The sequence below is a fragment of the Chelonoidis abingdonii genome, chromosome 10 (assembly GCF_003597395.2).
Source record: "Chelonoidis abingdonii isolate Lonesome George chromosome 10, CheloAbing_2.0, whole genome shotgun sequence".
Classification (NCBI taxonomy): Eukaryota; Metazoa; Chordata; order Testudines; family Testudinidae; genus Chelonoidis; species Chelonoidis abingdonii.
Genome location: NC_133778.1, coordinates 4627819 through 4641109, shown reverse-complemented (window position 1 = coordinate 4641109; position 13291 = coordinate 4627819). Strand labels below are relative to the sequence as shown.

Sequence of the window (13291 nt, the reverse complement as noted above, 5' to 3'; positions counted from 1 at the left end):
GGGGGTATTTTTTTCACACCCCTGAGCGAGAAAGTTGCAGCGCTGTAAAGCACCAGTGTAGCCAAGGCCTCTGAAGTAAAGGTTTGAGTTTTGCTGTCACTACTTCCATGCCTACATTCATTGTGAGAAAGGTTTTGTGTTAAATCTTTTCTTCTTAACACTCTGCAGTGTTACTGACTTGCTGAATTCCTCACCTGAAACCCTTTGTTGTTATGCAATCACTCCCATTGAGTTGCCTCAGGTCAGCCCTGGGAAAAAGAAGTTATCAATTTGAAAATGAGTTGTAATCAGCGGAGTACTGCCCGGCCTCTACCTTGTTAACTCATGGAATTTCTCTTGTAAATTATAAATCATGGAGAGTTGCTTCATGGTAAGAATCAAAGGAGGGCTCAAAGCCTTTGAATGCACACATACAGCTCCCACTGAAATCAACAGGAGATGCACAGATGTAAGAACCAAAGAAATTGCTCCTTAACTTGCAAGGAGTGTTTTGTGTGTGCTGCTAAGCAAGTTTGGGGCCACTTTGGGTCTTGTCCTTGCATAGGCACAAAATGGAGGCAGAGGGCACAAGAAGTGTCTCCCCATCCTGCAACAATAATAGGAATCCTTGCACTCAGGGCTAGCAGCATTGCTGACACCAGCCTCTGCATAAGGGGCAGGGAGAAAATGGGATGGGTTAGGCTTGTGTGAGAGCATGCACAGTGCTCCCTTAATGATCCCTGAGGGCCAGAAGGTGTCCTGGAACTCCTTCTGGGGCAATGCAGCTCCATGCTGTCCCGAATACTACCTGTTAATTCCTCAGAAATTGTGTATATTGATTGTCTACAGCTATGCTGAAAACATTGCTCAGCTACAAATGTAAAAGGTAGAAATACAAAACAGCATGCTCCGTTCACATACCTTTGTAAGTGGTGTGTGCATCACTGGAGGGGTGAGGGAGGAGTTAAATATTTTAAATTATTTAGGTTAATATGCATAGTTGGGTTAAGAGTACTGACTCCGTGATATGGATGGGCTAGGGGGAGAGAGACTTCCCAAATCTCACAGCTAGCACTTTCAAAAAAATGTCCATTTATTATTACTTCTGCTTGAGAGCTGATAGGGGCAAGTTAATTGTCAAAAGTGTAACTGAAAACAGATGTGTACATGTTGCCATAAATTGTATGTGTAGCCAAGGTATGTTCCTTCTTAAATCCTCCCTAACAGGATACACTTGTAGGGGCTCCAAATATGCAGGTTTAGAGTCTTGATAAATTATATGACACGTTGTGACTACCCTATGAACTGAAAACGTCTCCAGGAGCACTTAACAACGAGCTTGTGTAGGCAAGAGACACTGCTAGAATCCATTTGGGGTAAATTGAAACTACAGCCTGGGATTCAGATTGAACCAATTTGTAGCACATCCAGAAATCCTTAGAGAGGGAACAGTAACTCCAATAAGATTCAATGGATAGCTATGGGAATGTCCAAGCTTAATGTATTCACGGTAAAGTATCCAGAGCTGTTAAGCTTAGGGTGACCAGATGTCCAGATTTTATAGGGCCAGTCTCGATTTTTTCTTATATAGGCTCTTACCCCCTACCCCCGTCCCGATTTTTCACACTTGCTGTCTGGTCACGCTAGTTAAGTTTTGCCTCACTTTTTTTATCGTTGCCACTTGTGGATTGAGATGATCTGAACCAATAGTCTGGTTATGATCATGCACATTTCACTGCTTTTCAGAAAGTTACTAATTTCTACAAACTGCACGTCCCCCGCCTCATTCACAGCTAACCTTCACAAACACCTGTCAGGAATGGTCTAGATACTTAGTCCTGCCATGAATGCAGGGGCCTGGACTAGATGACCTCTTGAGGTGCCTTCCACTCCTATGATTCTATTCTATGAGTCTATGATTCAGTATAGTTTATTACATAGCTTTATCCTTCTACAGGTATGCATAATGTACTCTCCCTTCACTTAGTACGCTCTGCAATCCTCATTTAAATTACGAACAGCCAAAAATGTACTGCTCACGTGTGAAGCGCAATTTTTCAAAATCTCAAGAATCAAATCAGATAGATGGTAGAGTGACTCTGAAAAGGTCACAGGTTTTTAATATTGGATTTTTTTTCACTCTCCCTTTGCTTGAAAGTGCTTAACTATTGTCTATAGAAATTTTGAGGAAAACTCACCTTTAGCAGTGAATAAGCCTAGAAAATTTCAATCTAATAGGTAAGCATTATTCTGAGTGACCAAAAGCAGATGCTTACAATGGAAACATTTAGGGGACCTTAACATCCACTTAAAAACACATTTCACACACACACACACAAACACACACTGTATATATGTAATCTCCCCTTATGCTGTAGTAAGAGGAAAGCAACCTCTCCCAGAACACTGCGAATGTACTACTTGCACAACTTCAAGTTGTGGCACAAGCAATAATTTGTTCTTGTGATATTCTACCTACTAAAGGCACTTACATGGCCTCTATCACTGAGCGCCTCATATTCTTAAGGTATTTATCCTCACAAGACCCTTGTAGGGCAGGGCTATTACCTTCATTTTACAGAGAACAGACAGGCTAAATGACTTGCCCAGGGTCACACAGGATGTTTGTGGCAGAGCAGGATTGAATCTGGGGCTCCTAGAGAACAGCCCAATCCTCTAACCACTGGACAATGCTTCCTATGTGTTTGACAGTACTGTACACTGTGGTGACATGACTTCATGTTTATCTTGCGTTGAAAGATCTCAAACCCTGTCACCAAGTGGTTGAAAGTTTCCATAAGAGTGTGATGATTAAGCATCCCCCTGTATTGATCCCCGGCTGCTCTCTGCAATTAAAATATTAACACTAAATAATGTTTCCTACATTAAAAAGGTGAAGTTTTCTGAGTCTGAGCAAGTGCACTGTAAGTGCTGACGCGGACAGCCATGTGAGCCCAAAGGGCAGCCTGCTAGCAGCCCTGTAGAGATAGAGAAAAAAGTTGAATCTAGAGAAAGCTATATGCATTTCAAAAAGATGATTCAACAGCATTTCACAGAAACATGCACACACTCCCATACTTAAATGGCCCTATATGTAATTGAACACCATGCACTTTTGACCACTCAGTGAAAACATCATGTCCTTAATCTTCCGACCTTGCTTTAAAAAGAACTTGCCGGTCCGCCGCACTGGACTGGACCGGCTTACTTTCACCTCTATTTCTGAAATTAGAGACCGAGCCAGTTGCCAAGTAATATCAGTAAAGCCTACTGGCTAAGGTGCAGGACGAAGGCTGTCACTGATTTGTCTGGAGAGCCTATTACTCGCTAATCCGTGCACAGAACGACAAACAAGTATGAAAAATAAAATAAAAAGTGTGGCTCAGTCTATGAAAAATAAATACCTAAAGCTTAACGCTCCTGTGAAAACATAGCACTTGCAACCTGTTGACCCAGCCAGGAAAGTGTTTAAAAATTTACATCTCTTCTATGTAATATCTTCTTTCCCCAAGGCTGAAATTCCAAACTAGGGTAACCCTGGGGGACGTGCCTTCTAACTAGGGCAAGTCAACCTTTCCTGTTGAAATATTATGTGGCATCTGTCATGTTACTTGACAGGCCTGGAGTCATTTCAAGAAATTGACGTCTATACCTTTTTGTTCCTTTCCTCGTTACCAAAAATCCACTGTCCTCCTTAATCGTTACCATTTTTAGTTATAAAATTAGGACTCTTCACCTGCAAAAACTATTCCCTGTGTGTAAAACCACACAAACTTTGCACATAATTGGAATCCAAGAGAAATCTCAGAAGCAATAGATAGCAGCGTGTATTATATTAACTAGAATAAACCTTGCATGATCTCCTGTGGATGCTATGAATACCTTTCTCAGTTTATAGTGTCTTAGTGAAAAGAGTAGTCCATGAAAAACAGCTTCATAAAGGAGTCCATGTTTTAAGGTAGAAAACTAATTTTAAATCATCTGGAAATTGAATCAGTGCATACTGCTGCGGATCAGATGTCATTATAAAGATACTATCAGGGTTTGGAATGTAGGGAAACTCAAGGTATGGAGCTGTCCTTTTAAAATTAATTCAATCTATTGAAAGAGGAGATGAGTTTCCCGTGTTAAATTTGTGTCCTTTGTTCATACCACAGTATTCAAACAAATACAGGGCTTTCCAAATTTCAGTTTACTTTTCTGCAAAAAAAAGGTAGTTTTCACTAAAATATTCACAAAGTAAAATCATTAAGTACTTTATTATAAAAAGAAATTTTGCCATAGACTTGCTTTTCTTCCTTTCCCTCCCTCAAATGTAGTCGTTTATTGCTTGTGTTTGGCCCATGCAACATTAAAAAGTAGTGATGTAATGTCCATTGGACTACATGATTCTTTTTTGGAATCCCTCCACTGCCTCCCCCTTGCTTACTATATGACGTTTAAACTTCTTGCCCTCACCTTCAAAGTTCTGCACAGCTCTGCCGCACCTGTATGTGCTGGATCCTATTTTTATCTTGTTCCCCTTTGCCCCACCAATGATGCCAGCCTCACTGCCCCCTCCATCTCACACTCCCATCTTCATGCCTTTGTCTGTGCTGTCCCTTATGTGTGGAATGGCTTCCCAAGCCAGTGGTCCAGGCCCACACCTCATCTTCATTCAAATACCCCCAAAACTCACTTCTTCTCTGAGCAGGTCTACACTGCAGAGGGGATCGAGGTTCTGAGATCAATCCACCGGCAGTCAATTTAGCGGGTCTAGTAAAGACCTGCCAAATCGACAGCAGATCGCTCTCCAGTTGACCTCTCTACTCTACTCCCGACAAGAAGAGTAAGATAAGTCAACGGGAGATTTTCTCCCATCAATCCCCCATGGTGTAGACCCCATAGTAACTCAGCCTAAGGTACATTGATTCCAGCTACATCATTCACGTAGCTGCAGTTGCATAGCGTAGGTCGACTCACCACGGTAGTGTAGACATAGCCTGTGAGGCACAAATGTTATCCCACATCAGTCAAATACCCTCTCATTCTATTGTATTTAATGCAACATCGTATTATATAATTGGGCAAAGGAGAATGAAGATGATAAGCAGTTAATGTTTTAAATTAATCCATGCCTCTGGTCCCACAGCTTGTCTTATCTTTTTTGTGTCCGTCTTTTAGACTGTAGGCTCCTTGTGTAGGAGATATTTGTGATTTCCCCATGACTAGAGTTTAAAACTTGATACAGTAAGCAAGAGGGAGTCAGTAAAGGGATTCTAAAGTACAGTGACATGACTGAGCTCATTTTATATCATTACTCCTTAAGGTTGCAAGGGAAAAACACAAGCAATGATGCTCTAGGGATTAGGACTTGCAACTTGTAAGTGACAACCTCGATATCCATTACTAGCCCTGTGAAATCCAATACCAAACTACAATACAAGGCAAAAAAGGTTAATCTTGAGTTTCACATAGCCTAGCACATAGTGCTCTGATCTTGCTTGGGGTCTCTAGGGTCTGCTACTTACATATAATTAATAATTATTTCAACTACCCTGGTTTTTTTCAACAACATCTAAAAAACCAATGTCTCCTATAACTTTTTGCCCCTTTTCTTTGCTTTTGGACAACAGACATTTGGCAGAACAGAGATGAGCGATGGAATTTCCTCCAGGAGTATGACCCAGAATTGATCAAAGAGGAGAAGCGGAAAGAAGTGGAGGAGGAGATCAGAGTGCAGGTGTGCTCACAACAACAATAGGACATTTATAAGAATGGTTCTTGCCAGCATAGGTTTCTCTATGGTTGTAAGACCTGGCTCTGACATCTAGACCTTGCCCTATCCATTCTTTTCCTTAAATGTTTGGCTGAATATTTGTCTGCAGAGTGATTTCAGGTGCATGGCTGCAGCATGGAAAAACTAAGGAAAAAATTCAACCTTGTGCCTGTCTGAATAGGTTGATGAGCTGATGCGACAGGAATTGAAGAATCTGAAACTGGCAGTGGACAGAGAGAAGGACAAAAAACGGAAAAAGGGGAAAAAAGGTGGAAAGAAGGTGAGTGCAGCAAAGGATGGGAAGCTAGCATGCATCACAATTCTCTACCCCTAAATACCAAGGAAGAAATCCTACCCCCATTAACGTCAATAGCGAAACTCCCTCTGTGAGTTTTTAAGTGAATCTTGGATCACAAGAGGTCAAAACCACCTCACGTATAAGCTGATTTTTTAGGCAGCTTTGTTTTGTGTTCTTTGTAGTTTTTTTAAATTTCAGTGTTGACCAATCCTTACACTTTTATTTTAATTTATATTTTAGGGCCAGACAAACCATTCCGAGGGAACAACCCCACAATATTGATCTGATTTTCAAGAGTACGCTGAAACCACAGCTCCAGCTGAAGCCAACAGAAGTGGAGGGTGCTCTTCACTTTTGAAAATCAGACCATATACTGTGTCTCCTTGATCCAGATTAATATGATGGTCTTGTAATTAAGGCATGGGACTGGGAGCTAGTAGATTTTCCATGGACTGAGTCTCCTCCATTCAGAAAGCAGGTCCCTTTAAGTTGTCTCCAAATGGACACCCAAAAACCAAGACAACCAAAATCACTAGTCACTTTTGAAAATCTTGGTCCAATCATTCAAGTATCTGAACTGACTGACACACAAATGTGTGCATTTTAGTAAATATTATTTAAATACATTCTGCTCATCATTGAAGAATTTAATGCAATTAAACCACATTTATTTAGGAAAAGGAAATAAGTTAGCAGAGTAAATTACTTTAGTGTATTTGACCCATTAAAACACAGCAAATATAGCAGTGCTGGAGTCCTAAAAAATAAGTGCTGGAATTTAGGGCAGTGGGAGGCCCCAGGAGGGAGTAGGGGAAGCTAGAATGAAGGCAGTGGGGGAGCTGGGAGCGGTCCAGGTCCAGTGGAGCAGGAGATTGATTCCGTGCAGTTTCCTGCCCCCACTTCTCCTAGCTGTGCCTGACTCCTGCTCCCAATGGGGGATTCTGCTGTCTGAGTGGCCCTGATACTTGGCTGCTGACATCTCCCACCTCACTTCTATGCTCCTTTGCCTGCTCCTGGCTGTAGTGTCCCCAGCTCCTTCCACTGATCCACTGTCCAGCACTCCTTGTTTGGGCCTGCCAATGGCACTGGATGGCCTGACATACTGCAGCTGAGGAGGGAAAGATGCTGCCTGGCCCAGACCCAAAGGAAGTGCCAGAACACCATTCCAGCTCCTAAAAAATTACCAGAACAGCATTCTGAAGTGTTCTAGCACAACTTGAGTGCTGACATATAGTGTTTACATCTAGTTTCACAGCATTACAGCGTGCAGAGAACTTCACAACTGCATGTTCCTTTGAATTGCATGTGCACTTTTATTTTACCCAATGATTTACATTCCAAACAACATCTGTACAGCCAGGCATTCAGCATTTACAGGCAGAATCAGCATTTCAATTTAAAACGCTGAAGACAAATAGCAAACCCTAATCTTGTGCTGAAGTTTCACTCTTGGACTTTGTTTGTGCATGCCAATACCTTCATCTGCACGACTTCTAGTAAGATCTCAGCCCTTTTAGAAATTTAGAAAGCTCTTTGCACCTGACAAAAAAGATTACAAGTTCAATTAAATAAATCTAGATTGAGGCATCTTTGAAAATTGATCTATGAATACTATATGAACCCAATTAAAACAAGGTCAGGATAAATTTGAAGAGAAGAAAGGCAATGCACAAAAATGCATGTGCAGTTACAGTGACTCAGCACACAAAATGGATAGTTGCATGCACACATGGCAGTTAACACACCTCTGATCTCATTTGTGTACACAATATCCCCCAGTTCATACACACTGAGTCACTGTAGTGAGGCCTATGGACCTTAGACTGCATTTTTGAGAATTTGGATTTCTATAATGGGCATAATGTAGACTAGGAGCAGTTAGGAAGCAGCTTGCCAACTCACTGATGAAGAATACTTAATTATTCAATAGTAACCCTTCTGTCTGATCAAGGGTCAGGGTTGGCAGACCCATCCAGTGCTTTTTCTAGAGAGCCAGGGCCTCTGAAGCAGGTGATACAAACTAGGGTATGTTTGTAGATTTCATGGTGCCAGTGAAGACTAAGTGATGCCAGATGTAAAACAAATTTTTCAAGGGGGTTAACCTGCCTTGCAAACAGCATTCCCAAGACAACTACTATAGAGACAGATCCTTGTTTCTATGTCCAGTTACCAGTGGGAAGTTGGCAGTGAGCATAATGTCTTGTCAAGCTGAATACTGAAAATCACAGTTCATATTCTTTCTCTGGGGCATGCTCCATTTCCTCGAGGCTGTTTTTCTTGAGAATCCTTAGCTGCAGTTTTTAGAAAGATTTTTTTTCTATTTGCTTTGCAACTGCCATTCACAGCAAGCCCACAGATCTTAGTGCTGTTCCTCTTTGGTCCTAGGAAATATACACACTAGGAATTGATGTGCAGGTCAAAAGCACCATTGCAGTCTCCATAGTGGCACATTAGAATAAGTAGCCACAGGTAAAAAAAAAAAATGCTAAGAATTAGAAAAAGGAAATCTCTCAATCCATCAGGAAACACTCCTGACATACATCTTTCCCAGAATTCCCTTTTCTGAGGCAGCTCAGCTTGACATGTGTTGAGATGTGTAAGCACCATTGAGATTGAACTCTTAGGAAGGCCACTGTAAGGAAACGGACTATTTCTCCCTGTAAAACTGTTTAGCTGAATGTATATTTTTTTCCTTAAACAGGACCTTGGATTTTACAAGTTGGATTCTTTCAGACATCCCATTAAAATCCAGAAGGAAGGTGTTAGCCCTCCTACTTCACACAGTTTACCTCCAAGCAGAGCCTTGCCTTTGATTTCAGGACTTTTAAATACCATTTAGCAGTCTAAAAGAAAAATCAGCAAAATCACTTACATTCCCTCGGAAGATAACAGGCCATTTTACCCCATCGGTGGAGTTACACCAGAGTTTCATTTGGCCCAGTAGTTTTAGAAGGACCCTAAATATTCACCTGCTGCCTCACACTCAAAGGGCAGGCGGATTAGATTTTGGAATATTAGCCATTAGGCTGTGATGAAAATACATCAATCAGCCAGGCATGATGGGTAAGAAGCCAAATCACTTCTTATTCTGGGCCAGACTCAGATACCCTTACTCAGGCTAAACAGCACCTTACTCCATAAGCAGACCCATTAAAATATTTTATTACTGTTAAATATTTATACTAAAGTAATAGCCAAAAGCTCTCACAAGGATTGCAGGCCCTGTACAAACACTGAAGAGACATCATTCTTGGGCCCTTGTAGGGCTTACAAGCTAGACACATCAACAGGCAGAGGACAGAGATGAGAATGCAACACTGAAGCAAATGAATCTTTTGAAGAATTGATCCAGCTTGGTAGTTGAATAGATTGAGGGTTGTTTTTAATTGACTGTAGAGGTGGAAAAGAGGCATAGTCACACCTTGTCACCTGTGCAGCCATAATGGGCAGACAAGGTTTGTAAGCAGCAGGGAGAAGTGAATTTTAAGGATGGATTTAAAGGAAGATACTGTCAGTTTTAACTGCATCAGGCAATTTGCCCCATGCATACGGAAGAGCGGACTGGTAGATGGTGCAGGCTGGGAATGAAGGCAAGAGTCAACATTATTAGGATTCTAACAGCCCCACCCTATTTAACTGCCTTAGTAATCTGAAGACTTTAACGAGGGGTACAATAGACTTGAAGTGTGCCAGTCAAGCCCAGAAAAGAGGAGGTTGCAGTAATAATGAGGGCCTTAGCTGCATGAGCAGAAAAGAAAAGTAGGATTTTAGAGATATTGTGAAGAAAAAGTGGCAAGTGGGACTGCCATGGAAGAAGGCGCTATTCAGTGCGAATAAGGGTATCAGAATCTGGCCCTCTACACCGACATAGCGCACTTGCTGCATACACAAGTCCTGGCTTTGCCTTCTTCCCTTTGCCTTCTCCCCTTGGGTTTCTTATTTCAGGGACATTTATACCTCACAAGCCATGTTCTCTAGGCACTCTTAGTCAATTCTTACCAATATTGTAAACATTGGTCACAAATTAATTGAGCAAAGATCGGGAAAAATGAGCAAGAAACTAATGTGAACTTTGAGAAAAGAAAATGGCTCAGCTTGTGTGTATGTGTGTTACTTGCATCATAGTTCCAATATAAAAGAGTTTCATAACTGATCTCTGACATAACACATTGAATGGCAGCACACCACAACAGCATTAGCCAGAAAGCCTGGAGAGGCATCCAAGGGCTTGCCTTGCAGTTCTGACTATAGGGGTGTGAACAGCAGTGGACACCCAAGTGCTGCACTGTAACTCCCCAGTGTGGTCATTGTGGACATGAACAAAAAGGTTCGTAGTTCCCATTAATGTAACCCTCCTTCAGACTGGACTGATCGTATAAACTAGGAACCTTTCCGTTCGCACCAGCAGCATCTACACAAGAGAGTTACAGCACTTTGGTGTGCAGCCCTGTAGTCTGAACTGCAGGGCAGTGTCGACATAGCCTTAGGATACTCAGTGCTTCGGTACAGTGCTGTGAAGACACGGTTCCCTGCACTACTTATGGAAATGTGCAGCAGCACAAGGCCATTGCTGTATCATCTGCAGTCTGTAGAGGAGATACATTAGCTGCTGTGATTAGTTTCAGAATCTGCTTCTATTGTTTTTAAAAAGTTGCCTTCTTCTCTAATGTCCCGAGAGTTAATGTAATATGACATGGCACAAATATGTTGGTGAGCATGTTCCCATGCTGCCCTCCGTGAGAAGAAAAAGCTTCTTCACCTGCCATCTAGGAACCAGCTGCAGTCCGTGAAACACTTGCAAATGGTTCAGAGAAAGCTGGTTACATGGTTTCCAGGCCTGAACTGCACCTAAAAGACCTAAAAAAAAAAAAAAAAAGCATGAAGTACTTTCTCAATACTACTTGTCTACATAAGCAATTGATGTACCTGAGGCAGGTACCTTGTACAATTGCAAATGAAGTGGAAATGGTCAATGAAATTTTGACTTGCAGGGAAAGCGTCTACAAGACACTCTATTAAGATCTGCTCCACCTCGTGCTCTAGAATCCTGCTGCAAACTGATTCTGTATATGCTTACAGCAACACCTGAACTGCTCAAAACCCGCTTAGTGATCACACATTAAAGAGACAAGACCTTGTGCACACCCCACTTAGGAATGGAGACGAGGGACCATTAATTCAGCCAGAACTAAATGCAGTTTCTTATACAGAAGAGGATATGCAAGAAAGTGGAAAATAACCACGAATAAATGGGTTAGGGGATGGAATAGATGGACACATTTAAAGGTAAAATCAAATAGGTTTTCATAACTGTTTACATTTACTATATAGTAAAAGCAACTGTCAGTAAGATACATTTTGTAGGAAAGCCACAGTTTAAAATTCACATTTCCTCTTATCTCAGTGCTTGCCCAATTTCCCAGAAACACTGGTGTCAATTAGGAAAACATTTTTTTTTACATTTTTTTAAGCTTTTGAGTTAGTTTACTGGTGAAAATGCCCTAAAGAAATTACCAGTCGGCCAATAAATTCAGCATATGTTCAGTGTCTTTATAAAGAAAAGAAATCTTACCTTCCCAATAAGTCCCCATGACGTTATAATTTCTTCCAACTTCCTAAAAAAATATAAAGAAACAATTCTAGAGAAGCACTGGCAATAACCTGCTAGAGCAGACGTGGGCAAACTATGGCCCACGGGCCGGTTGTGGCCCATGGCACCATTCTGCCCGGCCCTTGAGTTTCCAGCTGGGAGGCTAGCCCCTGGCCCCGCCCCCACTGCGCCTCTCCCACAGCCTCAGCTTGCCATGCCGCCAGTGCTCTGGGCAGAGGGGCTGCGAGCTCCTGCCAGGCAGTGCGGCTGCAAGAGCCACCGGCCTGCGCCGGTGCTCTAGACTGCACGGTAACATGGCTGGCTCTGGCCAGGCGGTGCAGCTGCCCATCTGGATAGGGGGTGGGGTCCCGGGGGGGCAGTTAGGGGCATGGGGGCCCATGAGGGAGTGGTCAGGGGACAAGGAGTAGGAGCAGGGGCGGCTCTAGACATTTCGCCGCCCCAAGCACGGCAGCATGCCGCGGGGGGCACTCTGCCAGTTGCTAGTCCCATGGCTCCAGTGGACCTCCTGCAGGCGTGCCTGCAGAGGGTCTGCTGGTCCCGCGGCTCCACCAAAGCCACGGGACCAGCGGACCCTCCACAGGCATGCCTGCAGGAGGTCCACCAGATCCGCGGGACCAGCGGACCCTCCGCAGGCATGCCGCCGAAGGCTGCCTGCCTGCCGCCCTCCCAGCGGCCGGCAGAGCACTCCCCACGGCATGCCGCCCCAAGCACACACTTGGCATGCTGGGGCCTGGAACTGTCCCTGAGTAGGGGGGTTGGATGGGTCAGGGGCTCTGAGGGGGGCAGTCAAGGGGCATAAAGTGGGAGGGGGCAGGGGCCAGTCTGTTTGGGGAGGCACAGCCTTCCCTACCCAGCTCTCTGGACAGTTTTGAAACCCAGATGTAGCCTTCAGGCCAAAAAGTTTGCCCATCCCTGCATTAGAGCCAGTATCTCTGCAATCTCCCACTTGCTACTATAGCGTGAAACATACTTTTCTGACGCCATCACTAAAGATGTTTGTGCAACATAGAACATGTTTCTTGTCCTATAAACCACCACACACTGCTAGGACTATTTACATAAAGAAGTCTGTGGTATAGTTCTGCATATTTGGACATTTTTGTATTATTCTAATGCAGGGCCATTAAAAATATTAGCTTTCTCCTATCTATATAGCTCTGGGTTCATCTAGATTATTTACATTGTGTTATGAACAGTAACTGATATGAGCAGTAGATTTTCTAATGACTGGATCATACTTTAGACAGTTATGATTGTTTCATTTCTAATCAGTGCTGGTTTACTCCAGGAACAATAGCATTTTCCAGATAGCTAGATAGGATTTTTTTTAAAATGTGCAACCCCTGGAGCACTGCATCAGGGTTTGTGAATAATTGAATAAAATAATAAATAAATGCATAAGTAAGAGGTTATATAGTCTCTTCTTCCCAAGGGCTGAGGAAACTAATCCTTTACGCTCATGCCTGGCTTTTAATGTGTGGAGTAGTCTCATTGACCTCAGCATGACCAATCCCATTAGCTCATGCTTAAGTTCTTCACTGGACTGGGCCTGCTACACTAAGCTCTAACTTCACTGTGTGTTACACACATGGATTAACCAAGCACTGTCCTTAGTTAATTGTTGTGTTGAAATCCATAAGTAGAT

At 42.9% G+C, this 13291-nt stretch overlaps 1 protein-coding gene across 3 annotated transcripts in view; it reads left to right on the top strand.

Moving 5' to 3' along the window:
* The window catches only part of DRC11 (dynein regulatory complex subunit 11), a 156961-nt gene that overhangs the window by 104077 nt on the left and 39593 nt on the right, over positions 1-13291 (top strand). For all 3 annotated transcript variants that reach the window (XM_032800046.1, XM_032800047.1, XM_032800045.1), the window contains exons 10-11: positions 5595-5701; positions 5919-6017. In XM_032800046.1, coding sequence (XP_032655937.1) covers positions 5595-5701; positions 5919-6017 — 206 coding nt within the window. The remainder of the gene's footprint in view (positions 1-5594; positions 5702-5918; positions 6018-13291) is intronic.